At 44.6% G+C, this 22,820-nt stretch overlaps 1 protein-coding gene across 10 annotated transcripts in view; it reads left to right on the top strand.

The window, feature by feature from the left end:
* Nucleotides 1-22,820, top strand: part of heph (polypyrimidine tract-binding protein 1 heph) — a 358,510-nt gene that overhangs the window by 281,903 nt on the left and 53,787 nt on the right. For all 10 annotated transcript variants that reach the window (XM_069135784.1, XM_069135783.1, XM_046623389.2 and 7 more), the window contains one exon: nucleotides 9,126-9,275. In XM_069135784.1, the coding sequence (XP_068991885.1) occupies nucleotides 9,126-9,275 (150 nt within the window). The remainder of the gene's footprint in view (nucleotides 1-9,125; nucleotides 9,276-22,820) is intronic.

Raw genomic sequence — 22,820 nt, 5'->3', positions numbered from 1 at the left:
CTTTTAATTGTTTCCGCACTCGTTACACGGATAAATTCTTATTCACATTTCGTTTGGTATTCGTGTATTATACAAACGGGCAAACAGATCAGGCGCAAATTGTCACGATTCAGGTGGAACGGTTTATTGTTATCTCACACCGCCGGGGTGCAAATTATGTACTCGAATCTATTCCGTCGACAAATTCAAACACGATTAAAACATTTTTATTACAACGATATTACGCTGCACACTTCTCCGCGTTTCGGCTCTTGATATTTTACCTACTAATCTTTTGCCCGGTTTTCACGAAGATCTCGGATAAGTTTCACATTTCTGAAAAAAACCTCAATTTCCTTCGCGTTGGTAAGTATGGGGTTTCCACCCACGATCGTTTCGTCCACCAATTTTCGTTCCCTGAGTTTTGACGTCATGACCTTGCACCCACGCGTAACGTAACTGAAAAAGGATCATCCCGCCGCCTCCGTGTTCCAAGAAGGTGATAAATACAAAGAATTGCAAAAAAAAAAGAAGAAGAGGAAAAGAGAAAGAACTTGCTCTCTGCGAACCAGGGAGAACAATATTGGGTTTACACGTGAAAATTGGACGTCATATTTGAATTATGTATTTAAAAAATTTGATATTCGAAGTCCGGAACTGCAGAATCTCCCGAGAAATCGGTGACCCGGTTTTAACATCTAGAACGTTTTTGCCCGCTCTTGTTTTGCATCGCGCCGATTTATCAACGTTTCAAGTCGTTCCTGAATTCGACTCTTCACGGAAGTTCACGAAGTCGGGACTTTTCCGCAACACGTTTTCAATCTTAGAAAAGCAACAGGCGACGGGCACCATCTCCATTAGAACTCTCGGAGTTTCTCTCTCGCCTTCCTTGTTCCGCCGCCTCCGTTGCCGCTCGGGTGTGTCCCCCTCGTTTCTTCCGCCACCCTTATTCACCCTGGCACTTGGTTCTTTACGTGCCCTCGCCTAGAATACATAGGGAGGAGCAAACGGGCAAGCGAGCGAACCGGCAGGAAAAGCTTAGCGGCTCTGGCCCGGCAGCTTCGTTCAGTCCAAACTCCAACTTCAACTTGAGGTTAAACTTAACTGAAACTGCCTCCTTCCCCGGGACAGGGGCTGCAGCTTTTCGATTAACGCCAAATTATTATTCATTTGCTTTTTAATTCAGAATTAAGTAAATGTTGAATGGGGTGTACTTTCGTCGCACGAGCCTAATTTCTTACTCGCTGTATTAACCTTCTCCGTGAGTCGGAAGCCGTTCGGCAAATGTTCGCGAAAACAGCCTCGTAAACTTCGTCGAGTGCGGTGAATTCGTAAGAACAGCAAACCGTTGGCCGCTCGGTTAGCGACGCAGAGAAAGATCGCGGATAGCTGACCTAGGTACTAAAAATCATCCTCCTCGTCAGGGTTTTGTATGAAATCGTGCCATTTCCGAGTACTTGCGATTACAGTAGATAGTGGAGATTTTTTTTTTTTTCCTCCTCCTTCGACTCGGTTATACATCCTCCGCCACGTTCGTTCTCCTAGTCTGCTTTTACTGTCCGAGCTTTGGATTCTTGTTCGAACTCGAGTGAGCCTTAAATCTAGACGCTAGATTTTCTCAACGGACGTTTTTACAGTTTGAAAAGAATCGTGCTGATCAGAATCAGCGCCAATTCTGCATCATGTTTTTCCTGTACGCGCAAAGTTCACCGCTGCTTCCTGGCTGATGGGCATTCGTATCGACAGTGAATAGCTGAGACAGGAGGAATTCAATTTCGAGACCGAGGTGTAATTTCACTGGAATTGTTATGAGGATCGGACTCGGTTTGATCCACTCACGCTTATCAGTTAAGGATAACGAGGAAAATGAAGCGAACGTTGATGAACCAGCGACACACGCCATTCTCACGGAAAGACGATAGATATTACCGATTAATGCTCACCAAAGGGGGGTGATAAATCCGTTGGGATTGCCACTTGAGAAACGGGGAGATTACGCGGTGCACCGTTGTCAGGCTCCGCCAGACACGTGACGCGCGATAAGACGCCGTGAAGAGAGAGGATGAGGAGAAGGAGGAGGAGGAGGAGGATAACGAGGAGGTGAACAGAAGAGGAGAAGCGGAGGCGGCACCAGGTGCTAGACGCGGCACAATCCTGCGCTAGCAATTGGCTAATAATCTCTAGCAATGTCTCCACCGCCTAGCAGGAGAATAAACTCGACACTGGGACCATTAGTGAGCAGCTCAACTAACCCATAACCCTGGTTCGAGGAACTCGCACGAAGGACAGAGACACGCTTCAAATGACGCTGATGACGATCGCTCGATACGTTCCTTCATTCATGCAGACATTCGATAAACTCGACGCGAGCTTCGGTCTAATCGCGAATGACCGTCTGGTATCGGTCTGCGAAAGAAACGAAACGAAACGCGATCCTGGCGGTAAACATAATCGTGCTTTACGCAGCTGTTATTTCTGGACTACCTGAAACATGTCGCACGTCGGAATTTGACGGATCATAAAAAGTCACGCTTGAAACCCATCAATCTTAACTCCGCAAACGTTGGGCTATGGCTCCTCTGGCGGTAAGGCCAGTGCTCACTCCGTGTCTGACAAACGTTTTTCCCGACGATGAACCGTTCAAGGCTCGATTACCGCGCACGAAAGGATTTTTAAAAACCTCCACCAGACGTGTGTCATGGGGACGATTTTATTTACTCATCGTTAGGGAATTATGGAGTGAAATTAAAAACACATGAGCTCGTATTAATGAATTTTAATCAGTACCAGATCTACGGCACCGCCTGTCTTTGATGTTTTAAACTCCTTTCACGGGGCTCTGTTGATCCGATCCTCGATTTACAGACGCTGACCCTTTTCATCATGATGGAATGAGCTTAATCAGATAATGTAACGAGATACGTAATGTTACGTGGGTGCTAGCTACCTACCTGGTGCTCTACCGTTTCACTAGTTTCTGGAAATCACAATCACGCGACGTGTTACCAAACTCGATATTCTACTCATTTGATGTACATGTTCAGGCATTATCGGATCGACTGATATTAAAGGGGTCTCGAAACTGGCAACCTGTTTGTAATGACGCAGGCGATTTTGTTCAGTATTGTCAATCAACGGATAACAAATATTAAAGCGATTTCGTTTGAGTTTTTCGAAACAAGAGGTGAAGGGGAGGGGGGGGGGGGGGCGGATGCTAGAATAGAAATTATCCAGTTCAATCAGAATGGAAACGACGATCAAACGAATGAGTTAATCATTTGAAAGAACGAACGTGTAACGCATAAATGAGTTCTAGAATGCCCGAGCAACCCTGATTCGACGCGTTACAGTTCGATAAGCAATCCGAGAATCGACTCGTTTCTGGGCGTTTGAAAATGAATTCAAACTTCGCAATCGCGAGGGGTGTGAATCAAGATGTCGGTGATAACAATCCCTTTTTCATAATGAATCAAAAGAGAGCCGGGGCTGAGTAATTCTGATGCATACCTCATTTTCAATATTTCAATTTGAACTTCAACTCTTCGTCACGAAAACGTAACGTGATAGTGTGAGGCTGCCGTCAGATGTATTATAGCCATTACTCGTACGGTATAAACGTGCAAATTTTCAGTTTAGCATCGATTTTCCCACGATTAGACATACGTACATTTATTGTGCCTAGCGGTATGGCAAAGTTTTTTCGATATCTGACGTAATCGATAGTTGACAATTTATTATTCAATAAAGGATGAGAAAAGGAAACTCATATATTGTCTCGCCGTACGTGAAAAGCATTCCAAACCCGTCTTGTCTGGAACTCAATGGGAAACTTTCGTTTATTCTTTTTGGCATACGGAATAATATTCGATTGCGCATGAGCCAAACTCGCTGCGACGAATGGTTCAAAAGTGATAAACACTTTTACAATCTCTGTATCCTCAAAATTATCACTAGTACGGTGCGTGCGGTTATAATGTGATACCTGACTTTTTCTCGTTCTCTCCTATCCGGAGAATTTTAGTACGTAACCGGTTTTCGTGACTTATACACAATTTCCGATTGCACGTATTCAGTTCTCCCGGCTTTATAATAATTCATGTCGTTTGCAATATTTCTTATACTCTTTGACCGGCAATGCGATTCTCGGAATTAAATTTTATCACCGCGTGACTGGATGCTTCGAGATGTCCAGTTCGTAGTGGAAAAAGGAACGCGAAAGAGAGAGACAGAGAGAGAGAGAGTGAGACCGCGGCCCCACGCAACAGCAGGACATTTGTCTTGACCAAGGTTCGCGGTGGCTTCGAGTGGCCACGAGTGGTTCGGCCATTTCGCCAGCACCCGTTTTCCCCGGTTTTTCGATCGTCGATTCGTGAACGACGAGGGGTAGCAGCAGCCCTTCCACGGTCCGGCCTTTTCGGACCTCAGAGGCTTCTAAATCAGCTTGAAGCATCCGCTCGCCTCGGGGCAGAGAAAAAAAATGGGAGAGGAGAGGAGAGAAATTGAAGAGGACCCCAAGGTGCTCAACTACCTTGTATCCCACCGGCTGTCTACATCTTGTCTTGGCATTCCATTAAATCCTTTGTGCAAACCGGATCCCATGGTCGGGTCGAGCTCGAGATAAGAGCTGCTCCCGGATATATCCGCCCTCTTATAATATAAGTGTGGATATACCTCCCCCGCACACCTTTGTCGTCCTCTCTTGAAAGGCGGACGACCTTCCGTCGTCGCAGGAAGTCGAGTCGAAGTACGACCTCGGGGGCGGTGGATGGGAATAGAGGGGGGTGGGAAGCGGGCGGGGAGGAAGGGAGGAAGGTAGAAAGGTGGGAGAATAAGGGGGAAGTTCCGTAGGTAAGAGCGAAATGCCGAAGCTAATTGAGCCGGATGTCGAAAACCTGGCAATCCAGTCGAGGAAACGGGTTCCCCAATATGCACCGATTTCCTACCATCGATTTTCCGCAAATTGCCTCTATTATGTCCAATTATTGACATGGCTGTTGGCTTCGTTGGCTATGCCGCCGCGCCGGCCGGGCGGGATGGTACGAGTCAGTGGTACTAGGACGAGTTTCGAACCAGTTTGGTCGGAGAGGAGCCGAGTGCTGACTTTGAGTGTCCTTCGGAGGTCCTTTGCCTTCCGTGAACGAAATGAAGAGGGTCACTCTATTTCGTACTCGTCGGAACCTCCTCATCGCCTCAACGTTGTTTGACCAGACAACAAACTGTTTGTTTGCTCATCTTGGTGTTTCCTGGAAGAAGGCTTGATCAGACGCTCGGACGCGAGGGAAAGAGCCGGGAAATTTCTCCTCCTGCTCACTGTCCGTACTTTCATCGTGTAATAATTGGCAGGCTTGTTTTTCAACCTTTTTTATTCGTCATTCGACTTCGCTTCCTCTAGATCTATACGGAGCATATGAGGAGTAAAGACGAAGAGTACGAAGAAGAACCAGAGAAGAGAACTACCGACACCGTGATTCGTGGAGTCAGTAGAAACTGTGTGTCGGAAATCATTTACATCCGTTTTACAGTCGCAAAAAGCTAAACCATCAGTCCACAATATCATTCTAGTACTTCCTATTGTCTGCTCGTTCACGAAACTACAAAACTGTACAATTTACGACTGTGAGCTTATTTGCGAAAGCAAAAATCCGAGAGATCCGACGCTCGAAATCATCTGCCGGTCTCGGTACGCTTGTTACTGATATCATCATATCTGCAAAGACTGCAAATTGAAAGCAAGCTTAAAGATCGCGCGTAAAACAATGATCTTGAAATGTTTAGGATGAAAATGAACGGACCTTCATGCTCCGGTCTTCTCCTGGTCTTTGTGTCCCGGCATCCTGTTCTCGCCAGGTCCTTTCTGGCCTAATTTTTGGCCCCTCAGGGGCTCCAAGAGCTCAACCCAGCCCAAATTACTGCCGAAATGCTTTATTCCGCTGGTAGGAGAGATGCCGGGCCCTTTTCTCTTCTCCTCGGGCTTAAAAATCTGCTTGATGTCGCCTCCAGGCTCTCCGAGTACAAGAGAAAAGGACGAGAAGTACCAACGTCGTGGTTTCGTCTCCTCGCGAAAGGGAAAAACGGAGGCTGAGGCCCAAGGCTATAGCCTCTATCGCCACTCTGCTCTCCCCAGTCGCTTATTCTTCCTCTTTTAGCACCCCTCCCGTCTCTCGTCAATGACTCGTTTTAATTAGACAAATATTGGTCTGATCAAATGAGAACGGTATGAATTAATTCTTCCGGTTGAAAGCAAAAAAATAACGTTGATAATACCATAATGATGATAATAATAATAATCACCTTGGTGATAATGGTAATAATAATGAAGTCATTAGCTGCGATTATCGCTGTTCGGAGAAAGAGACACTGCTGGAGGTTTTTATTTTTCTGTTTGTCAAAAAGTGAAACAATCCGTCTCTTCGCTTTTATTTATTTGTTGATCAATTTATTAATTTTTTTTTTTTTTTCTTGTTTCTTCTTGAGGGGGCGCAGGTTATTTCGTCGGCCAAATCAGCTGATCCCTTCGATTCTCCACGGCCGTGAGGTTATTCTAACCTACCCACCTATCTCACCCCATATCTAGAGGTATAAGAAAAATCCAATTAACCGACGGGCAAAGTTACGGCTCTGATAAATCGGACGGATGATGCTGCCAACCTGAGAAACTACTCCCGGCACGTGATACAGATTAAAAATATGTTTCTCGTTTCTTTCTCTATCCCCCTCCTATTTCTCCCTCGCTCCCTCCCCGCCTCATTCCAGGTGATTTTTCAAACGCATCTCTCTTCGCGCCCCTTGCGATGAGTCGGCGATGCCCGGCCGCCCCGTTATTGAAGGAAGGCGGAGAAAGGGAACCGTGATTCGGGGTTGAGAGAAGCGCCAGTCCCGGGGTCCAGGGATCGCGGGGAGAGTAAGAAAACGGGACGCAGATGGGCATTGTGAGAAGATCGGTCAGAGGTTTAGGCGGGGACGGACCGACGGACGGACGTGTCTCGTTTTATCATTCCCCACACCCTCGACCCCTGACCGTCCGGGGTCGTGTCAGCGCTTAGCCCCGTCAAAGATGTCCATTTTCCTGTCGCCTTTTTGCGCTCGGACGAGCCCCGGCAAGAGGAAGATTTATAGAGGGTAGTTTGTAATAAAATGGCTTTGGCGCGCGCCACCTCGAGTCTAAAACCGTCTTCCCGCAGATACCAAGGCCTGTACAGGTATACGTACGAGACGCTCACCAACACCCCTGTAAACGATTTTTGAATCTGTGTCGCTACATCCTTTCTTCGCCCCCGACGTTGATAACGCCTCCGCCGGGTGGCTGAGGGTGAGGGAGAGGCGTCTTGAATATTGTCCACCCGAAGAGCCTTCCTCCTTCCATTTCCTTCCTTTCTACTCCCTCGGCGACGCATATAGTAAAAGGTGGCTGAAAATTTTCTCGCCGATCCAATGAAACAAGACATCTATAACGTGTCGTCGTCAAACGAGACTGGATTACCTCTCGCACGTTTCCCAATTTTTTTTTTTTTTTTTTTGCAATCTCTCCTTCTCTCTTCTCTTTCCTGAAACACATATTTTCTACAAATTGATACTTTGCAACGATCGGGGATTGTTAGCGAGAAGTTATATTCGCCTTCGCGTTTCAGGGGGCGAGAGGGAGGGAGGGAGGAGCTGCAAGGAAGGGAAAAAGAATCGGGAAGGGAAGGCTGAAACTCGAGGGAGGATCGACTATTCACCGGTGTATATATATCACCGTCCCGCCGAATCTTCCCCTCGAATTAGGGTGCCGTTGGGTATAGGTATACACACACCAGGAGCGTCGCGGCGACCCGGATTCTTCTTATCTCGGTGTAAGGAACGCGCGTTTTCCGATCAGTTAAACTCGCTTAAACCTCAACAACGGTTTTAAGAGGCTCCGATCGACGGAGTGGCTCCTCGGACACGACGAGGGTGCGGGGCGGAATGGAAAACGGGGGTTGGAAACGCCCGTCTGTCTGCCTGACTGACTGAATGACTGAATGACTGGCTATACGTTGAGGGGAATGACTCTGTGAGTGGAGCTGACTAGATTGAGGCGTGATTGAAAACTCTGCCTCGGGCTCCTGCCCGGGCTTCGATTTAAATATACGAAGGGTTCTGCTCCGATAGGATAATCCCGGCGATGGGGGAGGATATATAATTCACCCCTGGTACCTATACCCATCCTATTGGCCTCCCGAGTGACAAAATATTACTAAATCCTTATCAGTCGGGCTGCTGCTCTCTCGTTCTCCCTTTCCATCCTCTCGGCTCCGAGGCGCACCGGGGAAAGAGATTTTTCAAATTAACGCCGCGTCGAGAAAACGACGGGTAAAAAATATCCCTCCCGCGTCTATGTGTGTATACGTGGGCGATATATACATGCACATATTTATTCTATTTATTTTATATCGAACAAATGATCGCATCCGGAAATTTTGTCGCGTAAAATAAATACGGTGAGATTATACGGGGCGGTTGATGAAACTTCTTGCATAAATTTTCGATCAACAAATGGCCGATCATGCTGAATAATATCCGGAATAAATTATTGAGAGAGGCGTATAGCGGTTCGTTGCTGTTGCGCGTCTTCACAGCGTATTTGCTGTGATTCGTGCACGCGCTTCGCTCGCCAACTTAATTTAGTGTGAATTATTTGCTCGATTTTTTCTGTCTGTCGATGAATAAGTTTGGTATTTGGATTTTACTCTCAAGTTTTAATTTATACGTTATACAAGGACGGCGTTAGAAGTTGCGAGTAGTGCAATGGTTGAAAGTGTTTCGTCTGTTGTTACAAAAATTTTTAAAAACTTTAACTTCTAAACGTAGGAGGGAGGTTGTTAACAGTTGATGAGGTGAGGATATTCTGTTTGATATTGTTTAACCTTTTTCTTTTTTTACGTGGAAAAGGATATTGTATTAGCAATATAAATTTCTCTATCATTTAGAGAGGTTAACAGGCTATCGTTTTGACGAACCGGAAGGGTTCGGCTGGTAACGAGAGTTCAAAGAAAACTCCTAAAACCGTACCCTTTGTGTTTCTATTATGCTTCCACTCGAATGCGACGTCTATATTTGGCTGGCGAGAATTAATTTGTATTGGTTGAAAGCTTGCGAATGCTCATTTCGAACGGTTTCTGTTTCAGGCCAAGCTCGACAAAAGTCACAATGGAAAGCCATCGAGGGTTATCCATATCAGAAACATCCCAAACGAGGTGACGGAGGCGGAAATTGTTCACCTTGGTATACCGTTCGGCAGAGTGACCAACGTCCTGGTATTGAAAGGAAAAAATCAGGTAAGTCTGTAATACCTACCGCAGTTCAGTTAAACGCGGAACTCGATGTACAGAAAATCAATTTGAAAGCATTGATTGACGACCGCAACGCTGATCGGTCGACGAGCGATGCCAGAAACAATTGAATGATTGAATCACGGGAATTCCCAGGATTCCCTCAGGGTACAACGCGCGTTTCACTCCGGAGCAAAACGTTAACGGCGGCAATGAACCCCGATCCGCGAGCGAACAACGATCGATATTCCACACGTAGTAAATCATTCGATCCCTCAAATTACACTTGCCAGATTTATCCCAGGTTTTTTTTATTTATTTTTGTAACATTTTTATTTCCCCAATCATCGTCACGCTCGTCAACTCAACATCAAATCAAGATAAAAAAAAAAAACATTCGCTGACAAAAATAACGCCGATGACGCCAGGTGGCACGTATTGGTCGGTTCACTTATCCCGCGGGCACTTTTATCCTGATCCGTTGAGGATAGTTTTGGATTGATTGGAAATCAATGTGAATGCGGGGCGGGGGAGGGTGCAGGTTGCGAATGGCCAACCCCCGTTCGCATTTCACGCGCTAATGAGAAACGACTGACGGCGGCGGTTCGGGTTGAATGCGGGAGAAATCAAAGTCCTTCGGCTCGTTTGCCGGGGCATTTGAAGAGACACTTGCTGTGGGTTTGCCGGAACGTCAACATCAGCGTCGAATTAAACTTAGTCGCTTCAATCGTCGAAATGGGACGGTGTATCGAATTTGCGACACAAGCAACCGAAACTTGCCCATTGTCACTTGGCCGCGGAATTCAATTGAGCCGAATCGAGCAACGATTCACGAAGCGGTGGAACGATCCGTTTGGTAGATATAAACACGATGACTCAAAATATCTATCCGTGATTGTTGGTTATGGGAACGATTCTACGAACCGTCGTATCAATTATTCAGTATTAACGCTTGCAAATTGTAGCTGCATCGTAATACTGGTTTTCATCAGGCAGTCAGAGCGCCTGGCCCTAAAGGGGATTAAACCTGGACGCTCCAATATTCGTTAGAATTGCAGCTTGCCAACGCTGCCGGAATATTCGAATAACATGGAAATCCTGTGAATACTATTCAGCGATGGTAATTCGGTGATCCGTTCGCGGTGTCTCGCCTGGAGTGGCAGGCTTCGATCGAAGGTTGCGTGTCACGATCGGGACCCGAGCCAGTAACCAACGAAGTAACCGGACCGAGTCCGAATTTCCTTTTATACGATTTGGGGTGCGATATAAGAGAGGAATAGCGCGGTGCTGCACAATATTGTGTTGTTGCGGGTAACAACGCGTAAAAGTTTCGAAGCCGGGGGTTTATATTGCGGGAAATGCTCGTTCGGATCGTTGGAAATCGAACCAGAAACAATACCCGTTAGTGTCAATTTTCATTACGGTTCTCGCCCGGCAAGCTTTAGCCTCGTCAAAAGTTTATTACTTGAGCAACTGTGCGGGAACCAACGATGCGGCGCACCGTTACGTTCGCGTTACAAATTTTACCAACTATTTCACCGCGGTCGGAGGACCGTCGAGCATCGGTGAAGGGTCGGGTCCTTGGGTCGGAATATGTGCTTGTAACAAAATGGTTACGGGGATAATCAATCCATGCCATGCCGAGCACCGTACCATACCCCCATACACTCTTTATGGTCAGCCTCTGGCCGCAGGAAACTATCGCTGCGACGTTAATATTCCCCCTTTCGGTGTAATTATTCTCTTCGTGTACCTATGTAGTTGAAGAACGCGATTTTGCCACATATGCATCGTTTTAATCCTTTCCGAATAAACAAGCCGCTTAGCGTCCTTCGCGCGCGTCTAACTCCGTACAACATCGGCACCGGGAAATTTCTAGCCGAAGAGAAAAACGTATAAATTGAGGGAGCGTTCGCCGATGTTTGTAAAGTTATCCTCGGACCCGAGCGATACTTCAAACCTGTTAATTCTGCCGTGATATCTGGTTTCAATGACAACTGAGAAAGCAGGGAGGTTACAACGTGATTATGAGGAAGGGTAATTGATAAGTACCTACCGAGGCACCTGAATTACGGTTTTGGGCTTGAACTTCCTCAAGACAAAGTTGGGTAGGGCGAGTGGCTGAAACACATCAGAGTGTGGGAAATTCCGTTTAGAGAATCCGTAACGTTATCGAAGTTATCCGAAACCGCGGTCGACCCCCGAACCACAGGACCCGAAAATACGGTGGTGCGTAAGGAGCAGCAGCAACAGCAACAGCAACAGCGGCAGAAGCAGAAGCGCCGTTCGTAAGACAGACGGGCGGGCGGTTGGATACACCTGCAAATCTGGATCAAACGGTAACTGGTAATAGTAACTAACTTAGCGGTAACTTTGAGTCAAAGCAAATACTGAAAGTGCCTTGAGGGGTCAACTCGAAAGGCCCGGCACTATAACTGCTCCGCCTCGTTGCCCGTCCGTCCGGACTTGCGAACTTCCGCAAACTCAGCCAGCTGTTTGCTTAGTCATGAATTTAAACGTAATATACACGGTCGGAGTTATTACCGTTGATGTGCTACAACCGCTTCTATGCTTCTGGTATTGCTCAACCGACGACTACCTAGAACCAAATTATCTTTTTAAAGCTACGCTCGCCCCGCGCTACTCGGTTTAATCCCAACGCTAACGCGACCCCTCTATATATAATTTTAGTTTTATTTTCTTTTTTTCATTTTTCATTTTTTTCCATTTTTTACTTTCATTTTAAGTTTTTTCTCTTGCTTTTTCTCCGTTCTCTGACTCTTTCTCCCACACCCACCATTTTCACTTGTCAGTCCTTTTTCCCAACGGTCTTAAATCTGCGGGTGGCGATTTCAGCCGGAAAAGCTGGCTCTGATCCTGACTGCTGAGTGTAGGAAAAAAAAAAAATTCTTACAATCTTACCAACGTTACACGGTTATATATTTCTGACGCAGAGATAGATCGTGCGAATCTTATTCTTAATCTCATTACCACCGATTCGAGATCCGATCCGTCTGCGAACCATGAATAGTAACCCGACGTTATCTGTATACATAGCTAATCTAAAAGTGTACATCAACATTCAGCGTGCGACGCCCGTATTGTATACGTAACAGGTGTTTAGAGATACACTTAATCAATTAATTAATTAACTAACTAATTCAACGAGGCTGTGAAGCTACTGCTCCTGGTGCCGCTACTACGGCTCAAAAAAAAATAAATAAAAAAATAAAATAAAGATTTAAAAAAAAAAAAAACGGACAGACGGAACCGGTGGCGGTAGTCCTGATAGCGGGAGGTAGACGTAATAACTGTAATGTAGAGAAATATTAATATTTTAAATTCAATTTAAATTCAATTAAAGTTAGAGAGTCTTGAGTTATGAGAGACGAGAGACAAGCTGGGGAGGGGGGAAGAGGTGGCGTTAGGGGGCGGGGAGGGAGGCGGAGGGAAAGAGTAGACTGCGTGGAAGTACGTGGCTTTGTGCGATTGGCAATAGCGACTCGTCGTAGCTACCGCTAATTAAGGGGATTCAGGTATTTCTATCATCCACAGTGCACTGCTGTTGCTGTTGCTGTTGCTGTTGCTGCTGCTGCTGGGTACGGTAAACGCGTATATTACGGTTAAACGCATACCCACGCAGGCTTTATTGTAATGGCGATTTATAATCGTTGACGGTACGGGGCGCGCATATTGCGTGAGTAAATAAAGCAGGGGTTGTTTTCGTTCTTCAACTGTTGCGCATACGCAGGCACAAGGCACACGTACATTATTAATTAGCAATTGAAAAAGGGAAATGGGAAAAACCAGATTGCGCTTATATATCTTCTTTAGCCGATTCGGTCCACGAGCGAGTGAATACTTGGTGGTTTTTTTGTGTGTGTTTTTTTTTTTTTTTTTTCATTCTGCTAACGTTAGCGTAACCAACTGTATCCTCGTTTGCCTAAATGTGCCTCGTTATTTCCTCCTACCCTCGAGTCAGTTTCCTCACGTGACGGTTTTTAGCTGTAATTTCTCGAATCGTATAACAACGCGACGCGATTCAAAGTTGCCGCATCTTGTGTTGACGGTAATTTGTCATATTGATGTTACAACGACGTGCGTTGAACAGGGTGTCTAACGACCTGAAATAACCTGAAAATTCTTAAATGTCATGAAATTCAATGCAACCCTTGAAGAGTCATAAAATGTCATGAAGTTCTACTAATGAACCTGAAAATTTTATTTTTAGGTTAATCGGTAACACAGAGTATACAAAGTATTGATACTCGTTTACATTTTTTGTTTTTCAAAAAAACTGTATTGTTTGTTATTCTTTTTTTAATAAAAAAAAAAAACAAGCATTTCATAAATTTCTCACTTCAGCGTTGTGGTAGCAATATTTATGACGATAAATAAAAAAAAAACGAGACGTTAATGTCAATGTTAATGCTGCTTGCTATACTCTAAATATTTAAAAAATCACATTTAAATTTTGCCAAAGCAGTTGTGGATCGTCAAAAAGGTGATGAAAAAATTGTTATTTTGTCCTGATTTCCTAGTCGCCGAAAAAATTAGACACCTTGTTGAAGGGATCTTTCACAGTTACAACTCAAGAATCACGGGTAATCTTACGACTTCTGTTTATTGCTTTGAAAATACTTTTGTAAAATATCGCAGAAAGATGAATGAATCAAATTTTTTCAAACACTCAAGAATTTGCAAGTTCAAATCGCTGAATAATAGATTTGCAATTGAATGACTCGACCCGAGAATCGGATTTATAAATTGTCCCTGAAAATCAAAAGCTAGGCGAATCTTTCATCGGCAAAGGAGGGCAAGGGGAGATCCTTGAATGCAAAAATTACAGCTTTCAATCTGCGCTGATTTTGTCTCTACTCGCGAGGATGAAACCCTTTTGCGAGAAAAACAAAAATACAGACAGGCGCGGTCGGCGTTGGTCTTTCAACTGCAAGTACGTCGCCTCGCTATGGTTATGCAAGGGTGGTTTTTTTCTGTACGCTGGAGTGGGTAGCAACCCTCTGCCGCTGATGCTGCTGTATGGTAAGGCTCAGCCAGCCGGCAAGGGTGTGAAACTTTACCACAGACATGAATTTTTCCTTTCTTCCTCTTCGGCGCGCTTGTATCTTGGAGGGAAAAAAAAAAAAAAAACCAGCTACCCTTAACGTACAGTTCCAAATTCTCGCACTCGCCTGACGTGCGCTTCTGTGATTACAACGAGTTTTTCTATCCGTATATAACAAACTTCCATCGTGCCTACTGGTCGAAATATAATGGAAAAATTTTTCACTCTCCGCGGCGGTAAAAAAAAAAAAAAAAAATAAAAAAAAATAACCGTTGTAGAGAAATCATACAAGTCGCGTCAGTGTCGCATTATTAGCGAATTTTCACGTCGCAGTCTCGGCATGTAAATCGTCGTTGCGGTGTACTCGTAAGTCGGGAATTTCACTTTTCACATTCGCGTCCCTCTTCTCCACCCCCCTCATCCGTGCCGTTCCTTTATCCTTTTTCCCCCGCACCCTTGACTTCCTCCTCTCGCGCCGACTAGTGGGTGGTATTAAATGTACCGATGCGTAGTCGAGGGGTCTCGAGTGGTTTTCATTGCGCCCACGTACCGCAGACCGCGATACAGATGCGCCATATTTCGACGTTATTCTTCTACGGGGTAGTAGGGGGAAAAATATCGGGCTCTCTTTTCCTCCCTTTTCTCCCATCCCCCCTTCCGTCCTCTTTCTCTCTCCTTCTCTTTGTCCCAGCTTAAAATACACAGCGCTAAGTGCGCGCGGGCTTCTCTACAGAGCAAAAGTTGTTTAAGGGATGCAGCTTATAAGTCCGTCGCGACTCGCGCTAATGACGGCAACCCCGGCTGATCTCCTCTTCCCACCCCTTCTTATCCGCCCCTCGCAGTACGTAAAGACTATTTCAAATCCCAGCCGCCCGGGGCGGAGTTTCACGCAGATAAGTATATTATGGCTGAGAAATTTTTTTTATCATTTTTGAATTATTTTTTCTTTATTTTTTTCTCTTGCACAGTGTTAATTTACTTCACTCTACATTTCGCTCACCGTTTATCCGCAATTTCCTGCCACACGGCTATACTGAATAAATTGCGCACACCTCGCGTGATACAGCGTTCATACAATTTCCTGCCCCTGCGTATTACAGTTGCTACTGCTGCTGATGATAGTCGTTGCGTGATTTGACCGTACATGCATCTATGCACGTAGATATAAAATGTATATACATCAGGGTGTCCGTTATTTAGGGTGTTTACGATTTTCAACCTTAAATAATTGAAAAAGAATTCTCCAATATTTTCTAATCTATTTTATTGTAAGAGTAACGATGTTCCAAAAAATCTATAACCGCGAGATTTTAGTCGGCATCGGTGCTGATATCTGAGAAAATATTCACATCGTCATACCATCCAATCTCGACGAATTGCACACCCTCGAAATCTAACTTTTTTCCATTTAGTGGAAGTGCAATTTGTCTAGATTACCTGGTATGATGATGCAAATTTTTTCTCTGATAGTAGCATTAATGCTCACTATCACCTCGCGGTTGCAGTTTTGTTTGAGTATTATTATTCTTGTAATAAAATATATACTGAGAATGTGTCCGAAACATGTGTATTTGAAATGGGGAAATCCACCCTTTTATAGGCACGGGTTAAACTTGGAATAAACATCTCAATACATCAGAGAATTGTTTTTCAATTATTTAAATTTGGTTCGGCGGGTGCGCCAGAAAAAAAAAATTGTAAACACTCTAAATAACGGACACCGTAATATACATAAATTATATTCGATCGCGTTGCCAATTTCTCATTCTTAATCCCCTTCATCTCGAATCCTGAAACATATCGCTAACTCGATTCGCCATTTTTTACAGCGTGGAATCCGCTGAATACGATTATATGACCGTAAATAATTTGGAAACCGTTACACCGAGCATTGCTCACGACTAGCGAGTTGTTTAAATTTTGTAAATCGATTCGGAATCCGTCTATTTGAAAATCAACGGCGGCCAAATTTCACCGAGTTAGAGCGACAACGAGCTAAGCAGACCCGTCTCACCACCATCGATAAATTTAAGTTAGTGCCAATACTCTTGGCGACTTTTTCCCTTGAGCTTGTTCGCATCTCGCTGCAGGGGTTGTATCACTTCGTTAGATCTTGAAGTTGTCTCGGCGCGCTGTCTGCGCCGTTAACTACTCTTTTCATCCCTCCTCCTTCTTCACCGTTCGCTGAGAAAATACCAGGGATCTCACTGTAATCGAGTCGTACCGGGATCACCGGATAAATACGGCTGTATAGTACCACCAGGATAACCCGGATCAATTAGATTATCTCCTGTATCTATTGGATTACCCGCAGTGGATAATCGCGTTGCACAACCGAGGAAATACCTCCAAGATTTCTTCCCACTTATCGGAAAGATAAATAACGTGTATTTTGTATATCGCAGAGAGTTTGTTTCGTCAAATAATCGCGTCGTGTCTTATATACGGTCCTCGTTTGTGCAAGGCTTCGGTTTCGATGAACAGAGCAAAAAAAAAATAAAATAAAAATAAAAAAATAAAGAAGTTGGAAAGAAGAAAAGTTTCCTAAACTTACGGAAAACCGATGGGGTATACGTACAGAACCGTGAAGATCGGCATGAGGTACGTACACACGACGGGGCGTAAAAAATTTGAAAAGCAAAAAACCCCGTCGAACTTTTCACCGCGGCACTTCTTTCGCCACCGTTTTGAACGAAGCCAAGTATACGAGAGAGACTCGCGTCTTCTAGGGGGTGAAATTATATCATCGGTTCGTTTTCATTTGATCAAATTTTTCCGCTACGTGTTTTACGTTGATTAAAAAGTGAACAAGGTCAGAGAGTGAGAAAGAGAGAAAATTTTCTTCACCATATCGGTTTCGCGAATCGAGTCGTCTTTCTTTCGTCTTTCTTTCCTTATCGGTAGTACGCGCAGGGTCGGGGGGGGGGGAGAGTGGAAAAGAAAGTGCAAATAGAGTGAGACTGCACCGTCACGGGCAGATAGCGGCTCCAACTGGCGAAGTCCGCCGAATAAGGCGACAAAGTTTGTGACTCGGGAGAGAGAGAGAGAGCGGCATTAGCTGAAACGGTTTTGTGCTGCGCGGGTCAGATGGCAAAGGGGTTTAACAGAGGATGAAAAGTGGGGACCTTGCTCTCGGGAGAGCCGGTAGGTATAAATGGCACGAAGACTTGAAATGAAAAAGTTTAAAGTAAAGTTGAAGGGGTGGCTGGCTTCTGGTGCTGCTGGTGCTCGTGGTGCAGGGGTGGCGGGCGACGAGAGTATGTAATACGTGAAAGGAGGACCAGTGGTGACTGAGCAGAGGCCATAGAAAAGTCCTCGTCTATAGAAGCGTGCAGGAGCTTCGAGGCGAAGGCGGAGAGTCGGTCGGTGGTGACCCTTTGGACCTCGGCAAAGAACCCCGACTGACCCCTCCATTACTCTCTCTTCCTCTGTAACTTTCCTCCTCCTCCTCCTCCTCCTCCTCCTTCGACGTTTCTCTCTGCGAAATTAGTCGTTGGAATTAATTTTATTTACTGATGGATTCCGCGGTGTCTTTCAATTCGTCAGTTTCGACCTCGTCGTACGAAACTCGTAGCAAAAAGTGCCGCTATGTCCGTTGAAATAGCTTTTAGGTTCCGAAATTCATATCGTGTGAAATGGTGTGTACGAGCAAAGTCGCGTAGTCGTAGCCTTTCGCCTTTCACCGCCACCCTCGTATATCATTTTCTCTCTGCGAAGTGGACGGGCCTCCCTTCGGAGAAAGCTCGGTCTCGTTTTACCCCGCTTTCGTTATGTTTCGCGTATATTTTTTCCTTCCTATTTTTCTTCTCCTTGCCGTTTTTATCCGCAGACCTTTTCTTCCTCTCAAAGAATTCTACTGCTATTAGCTGATCAAACGCACTGTGCCGCGATGCAATGTTACGTGGAAGGTTTTGCGCTTCGGTATGTTCCTTCCTTCGATCCCAACAGTCGCTGTTACGATCCGACGGATTAACGTGCAGCTACGGTTGTTGTTTTATACGAACTCAAGACAAAGTCCCACGCTTTACCCGCTAGTGCGGAAAATCAACGGCACGAGATCCCCGCCCAGGCTGCAAAGTGTTTTTTCAAGGCCTCGCGGTTTTGTATAAGCTTGCAGCAAACAGACAAATGACTCTCGTTTGGCAATCTTAAATTTTCCCTTTCTTCTCCGGGGTTCGTTCGTCGCTCGATTGCTTCTTGCGCGTAATATGAAAAGTTGGGGTGAGTTAGTAAACGTCAAGTTTTCAGCTCGCGTTCCACGTTCCACCCGAGCTGCAGGTCGTTGTTCGTTTCTTTATTCTATTTCTTTGCTTCTTTATTTCTTTATTTCTCCCTTTTGTCGACGGTTCGATTCTAGCAAAAGGAGTCGAGGCAATGCCGTGAAACGCGGGACACATGATCGCGTAAGAGGATCTTCTTCTTCTTCTTCTTCTATTTCTTCTTCTTGAAGAGATTACCTGCACTTACTTCACATCGTGGAACCAGCGGCAGCCACCGTGAACAGACCGGGAAAATATCGCTGCGTTGACGAAACGAATCCTCAAAATGATCGATACCATCAAAGGTACGCGTTCCAACGGCAGTTTCACGAGTGGAAACTCGAAACTTACGCGATGTAACGAGAGAAACATCGTCAACTTCTTCTCCAAAACTCGCCGCAGTTATTACTACAAATATTTTTCATCAGTCTCTGCTTGCTCTGCGATAAGATTAGCCCCTGTTTACTCTGGCGTGTTCGCTCGCCATCCTCTTCTTTGTCCTCGTATAAAAGCTAATAATAAAGGCTTAACCTCCTTCGCGTCGTGCCTTGTAGGTGTAAGTATGTGTAATATACGCAATTCACGCAGTGATACATGATCGCTGACGAGTGCTTGGATCACCTTAGTTTTAATTTTTTTATCCGACATCGTTTCGAAATTGCGAACGTACGTCCGCAACGGATTTTGAGAGTTTTCAGGAATTTGTGTATCGCCCGCTTCTCGAATGGGGAAAACAAAGGACAGAGCCAAGAAACAGCGTCCTCGCAGTGAATGAAATTAAGCCTGATTGAGGGAATCGAGTTGTACTTGAATGAAATCAGCGTAAACGACTGATTATACAGATGATATACCGAGTTCGTCCGTCTCGACAGAATTGTCTTGTAGCCGTGAATCCTCGCCTCTCGGCCAACCTTGACAAGTACCTGTAATTGTGCGACAGAATTTCGTTTCGACAAATTTTCGAGGTGAGCAATTCTCACTCGTGTTCTTATTCGTAGCATTCCTTACCTTGCGACCTTAGTTATTCTCTGTTTGGGTGTTCGGTTCTCCCTTTGTATAAATTCTGAAACTCGATCCGCTCAACTGGTGCTAAAGACGAAATTTCGGATCAGAGGAAGAAAGAACGATGCGCGCTGCAGTTATCCTTCATGAAGTTTCCTCCTTTCCTCCGATTCGTCAGTTTGTTGCAATTTTAGAAGAGCCGCTGAAGTTTGAGAGGCTGGTAATGAAAGGGGAAAAGTGCCGGTGAAGTCTTGTTCAAACGCATAGTGGCTTTGTACATTCGAGCCACTTACCGTTCAAAACCATAACTGCAATCGTTAAAGATAATTTTCTAATATTTTTCATACCTTATTTCCCACTAGAACTATAAACGTTCTTTCTTTAGTACATCGTACGACTCTCGCTGGCTCGCTCCCGGACGATTTGCTGTAAGAGGTAAAACACACATATGTGTACACACACACACACACACACACACACACATATATTTACACGGAACAATTCTCTGCAACAAAAACCTCGAATAAAAATGCCGTCAAAATTTGATCGAAAAATCGTCAGTCAGATCCGGAGAATGTTTTTCGCTTACGATTGCTCGTCGCGACGATTCCCGTAAAATCCCGCGTAATTCTTCTCGGAACAATTATATATTAAACTCGCAGAGGATGAAGGGAAAGCGATACAGCTATAAATTGACCGAGCGACTGACAGCCGCGGCCTTAGAGATAAGTGTTTTGCTGTCCGAGCATTCGAGTGTTTGGTTTCCTTGATTCTGCTTACTTAGTATCTACCTGACAGCTCGCTACACTTCCAGACACACGCACACAAACACGCGCGTCGCACTTTCCCGCAGCAGGGGAACTCGATATAATCGAGGGTTGGGCTCTCTGTGTAATTTCCAACGATGGAAATTAATAACGCTTCGAAGGTATTTCCAGCGAGAAATATCTCGGGCTTGATAATGAATTTCAAACCGATCTTAAAACCGCTGGAATCTGTATCGCCAAACTATATATACATACGCTGAGAGAAATTTTTAGTTCCGGTTACCGCTCGGTCTTTAAATATTTTCATTTTTTACCTCAATCGAAAAATATGGTTCTAGGTCAACAATGAAAATGAGTTTTCTATCTATTACCGAAAAGTCTAGTATCCGTTACTATTCTTTCTCATTACGATCACTGTTACTAGATTTTCTTGCAACTGTTGCGAAAATTTAATGCTTGTGGAACAATAAATTGACGTTAAGGCCTTGTTTAACTAAGAAAGTAGAGCAAACCGAAGAAACTGATTTTGCGTTGCAATTACCAAAAAAGGATCGACGATAGCGCAAAATGGTTAGGCGTACCTCGTTTTTCCTAATTCCATCAATATTCAAACAGTTTTTTTAACGATATCTGTTTTACTGAATTTTTCTAGTTACTGTAACAAATGAAATTTTTCTCAGTGTATATACGGTGAACGTAATTTGCACTGTTCCACCTGTTCTACAATATCTCAAAAAATGCTGAAGCTCGAAAAGATTCACTCGTGCGATGACGAAAAACTTGGCGAAAAATCCGATTCGTTTGCGCAGTGAATTTTTCTTCAAAAGCACGTAGAATTGTAAAGCTGACGAGGCGGCTTTCGGTCGGATTTTTGGTAACGTAGTTTCGTCGTCTGCGTTCAGAGGCAAGTGGATAAGGCTTTTGAATATGATCGCGTATAAGATCGGGATTCGACAGAGGTCGTTACGAAATATCATTCAAAAAAAAAAAAATCCGAACTCCTCGGCATAATGAAACCGCCTGCAAACAGGATGAGGAGGGGAAACGGAAGAGATAAATAAATAAACAAATTTAGTCGATCGATGAAATGTGAACAAGCAGTCGAGGAAACGACCCAATGACTGGGGGTCGAGTGGGTGCTGAGATATTTTACGAGGGGAGTTATTTCCTCCTTCTTCATCCTCTCGCTTTTTCTTCCATCCGGTAATTCATCTCATCACGAAGCGAGAGCGGAAAGGAATAAATAGGTAAATAAACGAGTCCCTGCAGTAGCGAAAATATTAACAGGAATGAAGATGTATAAATATATGTATATATATAATAATAATAATAATAATAATATATACGTAATCGCGGCACGAGAGGCGAAAGCTGCCTTGCCGGCGTGCCGCCGAAGCGCATTGCAGGTAGTCGGAAAGAAACTCAATCAGGTAGTTTTGCGGAAGTCGGATACGACCGACTGACTCGGGAGTCTATTTCTCGTTTGACCAACCAAAGCGAGGCGCGATGCTCCTGCAGGAGTCGGGGAAATGATAGGTGGAGACCGTAATTTATCCCCGACCTGCAGCCACGAACGGGGCACCTATTCCAAGGATGCGAAGCAACAACCGCGCATATTCCAAATCTTAGGGGCGAATCAAAGAAATATTATATCATTAATACCGACTCCGGGACGCGTATGGAAAATGGTTTAAGAGGTGAAAATAATCCCGATTTTCCTCTTAGCTGCACCGAGATTTACTCGGGTAGACATTGTGCGGAACTCGCGGCATCAACGGAGAATATATCTTTATAATTTGACGTGTTTTATCAAGTAACCATTGTTTACGGGCGGCCGCCCGGCGAAGCTTTATTTCCAACATTCTTCTACCTATAGATTCTATGGATAGGTGTGCACTCGCTCACTTAACGATCCCGATAGTCTGACAACCTTTCACAGCTGCTGTGTAATACGACCCCGACGAACTTTCCTTGAAACTAATATCGCGCGTCTTTTTCAGCTCTCAATCTTTCCGACTGGACACGTTCTCAAACCACTCTGCAACTTCGAGCTTACTAACTTATTGTTGAACCAATCGGGAGAATGTGAACATTCGCTGATCCCGTTGTTATCAGTACTTGGGAATTCAGTCACAAGTACACGTATAGAGATTTGGTTCAGTTGCTATACTTTTCAATTGATCGATCATCACAATTTAACAGTGTATAGAAAGAAGAAAAAAAAAACCTGAAAATGTCTTGAGAATTTTGAATAAAACCGCGATATTCAAAAACATTGAAATTCTCTGTTACATGATTCGCGATAAAATTTTGGTTAAAAAATTGCTATTCAATTTCAGAATCTGCATTTGTGTCAGAAATTAATGAGCGTTGAACGTGAATGAGATGGATTATTTTTTATCGGCCTGCACACTCGCTTGACCTCCACTTTCGTTCTCCGCAATTTCAGAACTCAAAA

The sequence above is a fragment of the Neodiprion pinetum genome, chromosome 4, assembly GCF_021155775.2.
Source record: "Neodiprion pinetum isolate iyNeoPine1 chromosome 4, iyNeoPine1.2, whole genome shotgun sequence".
NCBI lineage: Eukaryota > Metazoa > Arthropoda > Insecta > Hymenoptera > Diprionidae > Neodiprion > Neodiprion pinetum.
Note: the sequence above shows the minus strand (reverse complement) of the source record. Positions and strands in the feature narration are given on the sequence as shown.